Consider the following 6,234-nt stretch of genomic DNA (forward strand, 5'->3'; position numbering starts at 1 on the left):
CCCTCACTCGGACGGACTCCACCTACGCCGCATGCCGACGCCGCCATCGCTCGTGCCACCCGCCAACGCGGGACGGACTCTGCTCGCCCGCACCATCCTCGCTCACGGGACGGACTTTACATGTGCCGCTCACCGGTGCCGCCCCCGCCCGAGCCGCTCGCCCGCCGTCTAGATTCGGGGCTCCCATCGTGGCCACGCTCCATCCGCCTGCCACGCCCGCTGCCGAGGTCCGTGCCGCCGATGAGCTCCGCACTGGCGACCTCCAAGCACTCTGTGGCATCAAGGTTCGCGCCGGGTCGAGCTCCACAAGGACGAGCTCCATTCGTCCAAGCAGCAAGATGACATTACGCTGAAAGCACGTGTTACAAGCGTATGTTTCGAGTGTTTCAAATGTTTTAGAGGTATATTGCAAGAGTTTCGTATGGATGTTGCAAAAGCATATTGAGATGTTGCATATGTTGCAATTGCTACACTTATGTTGCAAACGTCTGTCTCCAATGTTTTCACCTGTTTTTTCGGACGTATGTTGCAAGTGTGTTTATTTGGAAGTTGCATATGTTTCAGCATATGTTGCAAATGTTTTATTTAGATGTTGCATACGTGTTGCAAAGGTTTTCAAGTGTTTCATGTGTTTTTTGCAAGTATTTTAGACGCATGTTTCAAATATTTTTTCTGTCTTCAAACGTATGTTGCAAATATTTTATCTGAATATTTTGAAAAGTAGATCGGGTGTTGCATAAGTTGCAATGCGCGCTGGTGGCTGACGGACAGCGGCCTGCCGCAGTGCTTCGGCTCCTACCTCGCGCCTTCCTTGTGCGGCGCGCCTCGCCTTCTCCTCTACCTCCACTCCCTTTCCTTCCCTCTATCTCGCCGCGGTATAGTTCGAGCTCGGCGGGAAACCCTACCCGACGAGCACGCAAACGTCCGCAGAGGTGGTGGCCCCGGATGGGCCGATGGCAGTGCGATGCTCGCATAGTGACTCCGGAGCAAGCTGAGGTCTGCACCATCCGCTCACTACGCGCGAGAAACAAACAGCCACAGACGTCTGGGCACTAGTCACGCCCAATATGTATTTATGTCTTATTCAACTAAGGTAACAGTATATATATATATATATATATATATATATATATATATATATATATATATATATATATATATTTATATATGCGGAGACACGGGTATCCATTTTAGTATAGTATCCGGGAGCCGCCAGCTATGGGGGGCTTCCCGCGCCGGCCGCCTGAGCAGGGGACACGACCGCCAGTGCGCCGCTCAATCCGCCGCCTCGAGGACTCCCTGCACTGGTACGCCGCCCGATCCAGGGCCGGGTAGAGAGAAAGAGCGGCACATCAGGACACAGAGAGGGAGGGAGGGAGGCTCGCGGCGAGGCGGGCGTCGCGTTGAGGGCCCCTCGCGCTAGCAGGCCGACGGAGGTAGGGCGCGCGGGCGCACCGCCTCGCCGGATCTGTAGAGAGGGAGGAAGGCCGGTGGGGGCGGAGAAAGGAGGAGAGATGTACGCCTGCGGCTCAGCCCACCGCCGAGCCCCCGCCGCACCGGAGGGCAGCCGCCGCGGGCTCGGCCGCTCCGTCGCCAGATCTGGAGAGAAGGAGAGCGAGAGGGAGGGAGAGGAAGTGGAGAGGAGAGGGAGCGCCGGAAAGTGGAGAAGGAAGGCCAGTGTATGGACTACGTTTTTTCAGGCGACGTGGCTCAATGTTGTCCACGGGAGGGAAATATGGGCGACGTGGACACGCTAGGAGAATTTCGGGTGACGTGGCCGGTGCGAGCGACCGCATGGAAATATAGTTTTGGAGGGGTTAATCTAACCGTTTGCATCCCACATGGAATGCATGGCCCACCGCCGGCCCCATCTGATATCCCAATGCACGTTGGTAGCACGTGCTGATGTCCAAGCATAGCACGATCTCACAGACAGTATACTTGGTTAATCTACTACCGATGACACTGATAGTTGACAGTTGTCCCATCCACTATTTACAACTCAAAGGCATGCACATTCAGCTCAGCATTATCCACTCAGCTTCTCATACAAGCTCAGAGCACAAGCTAGTAGCTTAATCTTTTGCTTCATTCAGACACTTGTACAAACCCAAGTTCTTTTTAAAATAAAAGAAAAGAAGATAAAGAAAGAAAGAAAAAAAGAGAGGAAGGGATCGGAGGAAAGACAAGCATTCTTGTTTTCCCTCGAGCATTTAACTTTCTCATCACGCACACCACAACGACGCAAGTTATCTACCATGTTCGCTAGGCTGATAAGCCATGACTAAAAATACTGTTGGCCGATTTGTTGTGAGAGAAAAATAATATTCGTTGGTTGAAAAGTATGGTTTATAAGCCAAACGAACAGGGCGATCATCATCTATATATCCATTATTACCGGTTTACCACCACCCAACCTATAAGATTAACAGATTATATTAACTAAGGTGGTGTTTAAATTCAGAGAATAAAGTTTAGGATGTCACATCGGGTGTCACATCGAAGTGTCACGTACGAGTGTTCGATAGTAATAATAAGTGTTATTTTGATTCAAGCCATTACAATTTTCGTGCTTCGGAGATTTGCCATTACAATTCAGCTATTTAGAAATTTACCATTATAATTGTTGAAGTTGCTGATAATTGTCATTATGGACGTATGCAACGCCCTTAGGCCCACCTGTAGGTGTTGCATGCATACTGTATTTCCGTATTGACCGAATTGCCCCTGTGGACAAAAGGATAAGGCATCCTGGCCATACGACCGATTCAGCCCCGAAGACGAACCCTACCAGCTCAATTCATTTCTCGGCGGTGGCTGCTCTCTAGGCCGGTGCGGGCGCAGGTGGCCGGCGGCGGCTCTCCAGGCCGACGCGGGCGCAGGCGGGTTCCAGGCGCAGGCAGGCGAAGGCGGCTCTCTAGGCCTGGCGCGGGAGGTCGCGGGTGGTTGCAGGCGTAGGCAAGCGGTGGCGGGCGCAGGCACAGGCGTAGGCAGGGGGTCGTCGCAGGTGGTAGTCCCCTGCTCGTCGTCCCCGCTGGTGCTGGTCCTCTGCAACTCTTCCCCGACGGAGCGCCTGGCCACCAGCCGCCACTCGTCGTCCTCCTCGCTGCAGATTCGGCCATGGCGACCAAGGGGAAGCTCGGGGAGGCACCGACGGCTGCTCTCCTACGCTGCAGGGCATCTCCCGGCCTCCCACTTGCGCACCGCGCCCTGGCCTGACACCCGGCGACCCTGCTGACCACCCCCATCCGCACGGGCAGCAGGAGCCGCCGCCGGCTCGTGCCTTGCCGAGCCCGCGCGGTAGTGCGTCACGGCGACCGCGAATGGAGCTCGGCCACCGTGCCGCTGCACCGCGTCGTGGCTTGGATGCGCCGGCGAGCTCCTCTGGACCACCCCGCGGCAACGACCTCGCCCATGGTTGCCGGCCATCCTCGCCCCTGCCCGTGGCTCCACTGAATCTCACTCGCACAGCTCTAGACGGAGTGTCTCCAGTTGCCCTCAGCTTGAAGCTCTGCTGCACACCGACGAGAAGACCTACAGTCATCGCGTCCTCTTCTCGGCGAGCTACAGCGAGTTGCTCTGAATGTCTCTCTTCTCTAAATGCTATGAATGTTAGCTGCTCTGAATGTCTCTCTACCCTCCCCGCCAACGCTGCAGCACCTGCCTTCGCAGCGACCGCATGCGCCAGCTGCGCCCGCCACGACTGCCTCCGTAGCGTTCGCCCGCCGCGCCTGTTGCGCCCGCCGCGACTGCCTTCGCAGTGTCCGCCCGCCGCGCTAGTTGCGCCCGCCGCGACGGCCTCCGCAGCGTCCGCCCGCCTCCGCTGTATCACCTGCGCCCGCCACCGCCGCGCCACCTGCGGCTGCCGCGCGTGCCTCCGCAGTGACGGCCCGCCCGCGACTGCTCGCATGCCGCGACCGGCAGCCTACACCCGCGCCGGTCTGTAAAGCCGCCGCTGGCGAGACCTGAATCGAGGCTGCTGGAAAGCCAGTACGCCCCCGGTCTTGTTCAGCCACGGACACGTACGACTGAAACGCTAAGTCGAGCTGATAGGAATCGGACCTTATCCTTTTGTCCATAGGGGCAATTCGGTCCATACGGAAATACAGTATGCATGCAACACCTGCAGATGGGCCCAAGGGTGTTGGATACGTCCATAATGGCAATTATCAACAACTTCAACAATTATAATGGCAAATTTTCAAATAGCTAAATTGTAATGGCAAATCTCCAAAGCACGAAAATTGTAATGGCTTGAATCAAAATAACCCTAATAATAAAATAAATTACAGAAGTCCTCGGTAATCTGCGGGACAAATTTATTAAGGCTAAATAATCCGTCATCAGCACATATTCACTGTAGCACCACGTTGTCAAATTATGGACTAATTAGAATTAAAAAATTCGTCTCATAAATTAGTCATAATCTGTGTAATTAGTTATTTTTTTTAGTTTATATTTAATATTTTATATATGTATCTAACATCTGATGTAACAGGAGTAAACTTTATAGGAGAGCGGAAGAAACTAAACAAGACCCAGCAGCACGCACGTACGCATACATGCATCCGCCCACGCACGGACCTACTAGAAAGTTTGATACGCGTCGTGCCGTCGTGCATGCACATACGGTACACCACGTCATCACAGACTACTTGCTGTACGTAGCACGGTAACAAATCTAGCGACCGTCAGGCCTGTTCGTTTGGGCTCATAGCATCCTACAGGATCGTGATTACAGGCTACAATAGTATTTTTTTTACATCAAATTAGACAGCGGTACTTGTAGTTTATAATTGACTATAGTTTCAGCCGAACCGAACAGGCTGACGTATGGGCGGCGTCACGTGCACTTGCCGAGCGGGCCGCCGCAGAGGCAGCTGTTGCTGGCGAACGACTCGGCGTCGAGGCGGTCGAACGGCGGGCCGGCGGGGATGCTTCCACAGAGCCGGTTGTGGCTGAGGTCCAGGTGGCCCACGTACGCGGCCGAGGCCAGCGACCGCGGCACGCCGCCGGTGAGCCGGTTCCGCGACAGATCCAGCAGCATGAAGTAGGACCGTGGCGTGAACGCGTCGGGGATGCCGCCGCCCAGCGCGTTCCGGCTCAGGTTCAGCATCCCGAGCCCGCTGTTCGCGAGCAGGCTCACCGGGACGCCGCCCGACAGCCGGTTCCCGCCGAGGTACAGCGACGTCAGCACGTTGCCGCCATTCCCGCCGGTCCCGGAGCCGCGGCCCAGCCCCTCAGGGATCGCGCCCGTCAGCTGGTTCTCGGAGAGGTCGAGGTCGGCGAGCCGGGGCAGCAACGCCACCGACGCCGGGATGGGGCCCGACAGCCGGTTCCGTCCCAGCAGCGCGCGGCTGAGCATCCGGAGCCGCCCGAAGTCCGGCGGGACGCGGCCGGTGAGGCGGTTGTTGGCGAGGTCGAGGTGCTTGAGCTGGGCGAGCGACGTGAGGGAGGGCGGGATGCCGCCGGAGAGCAGGTTGTCGGCGAGGTCGAGCACGGCGAGGCGCGACAGCCCGCCGCCGACGGCCGCCAGCGGCGGGATGGCGCCCGTGAGGCGGTTCCCGGGCAGCTCGAGGATGCGGAGGTACGGGAGCGACGTGGCGACGCAGGCCGGGATGGGCCCCGAGATCTGCTTCCAGTCCGCCAGCACCAGCGTCGAGAGGCGGTCCAGGCGGCACACGGCGTCGGATACGTACCCGGACATGACCCCTGACGCCGGCCGCCCCGCGGGAGCCATCACCGCGTCGTCGGCCTCCCCGCGCAGGGAGAGGTCCGCGACGCGCCCCGTGGTCGGGTCGCACGCCACGCCGTACCAGCCCGCGCAGCAGTCCGTGCCCGTCCATGACGAGAACACGCCCAGCCGCTCCTCCGACAGCGCCGCGCGGATTGATAGCAGCGCGTCGCGGTCCGCTGCCGAGCACCCCGACGACGCGGCCGGCTGGGCAAGCAAGGCGAGGACGACTAGGAGCGCTGCGACGGTGGCCGGAGATGGCATTGCGTGCTTTGCTTTGCTTTGGCGGCAGTGGACGACAGTGCTCAGTGACGAGCTTCTGAAAGGTTTTAGTAGAGGCTGGCAGTGGCAGAGTGTGGGTGTGGCATTGACGGCTTTGCCCTCCCGTAAGCGCGTTTGTTACCGTTTTGGGCTAGACTAGAGTAGAGTGGTGGGGGCCAAGGGTGTCTGCGGGGCATTGACGTGCATGGCAGTGCAGCTACCGCCACCGGCGGCGAGGC

The 6,234-nt window shown here is 57.7% G+C and overlaps 1 protein-coding gene across 1 annotated transcript; it reads right to left on the reverse strand.

The window, feature by feature from the left end:
- Positions 1-4,413: 4,413 nt before the first annotated feature.
- LOC136501135 (DNA damage-repair/toleration protein DRT100-like) lies at positions 4,414-6,023 on the reverse strand. The gene has a single exon (XM_066496629.1). It carries the CDS (start codon positions 5,996-5,998, stop codon positions 4,844-4,846), a length of 1,155 nt encoding a protein of 384 aa, XP_066352726.1. The 5' UTR covers positions 5,999-6,023; the 3' UTR covers positions 4,414-4,843.
- Positions 6,024-6,234: the final 211 nt, after the last annotated feature.

This window comes from Miscanthus floridulus, chromosome 13, assembly GCF_019320115.1.
Source record: "Miscanthus floridulus cultivar M001 chromosome 13, ASM1932011v1, whole genome shotgun sequence".
NCBI lineage: Eukaryota > Viridiplantae > Streptophyta > Magnoliopsida > Poales > Poaceae > Miscanthus > Miscanthus floridulus.

Excerpts from the sequence above, each read along its gene's own strand:
- LOC136501135 (XM_066496629.1), bottom strand. The coding sequence starts at position 5,998 with ATGCCATCTCCGGCCACCGTCGCAGCGCTCCTAGTCGTCCTCGCCTTG.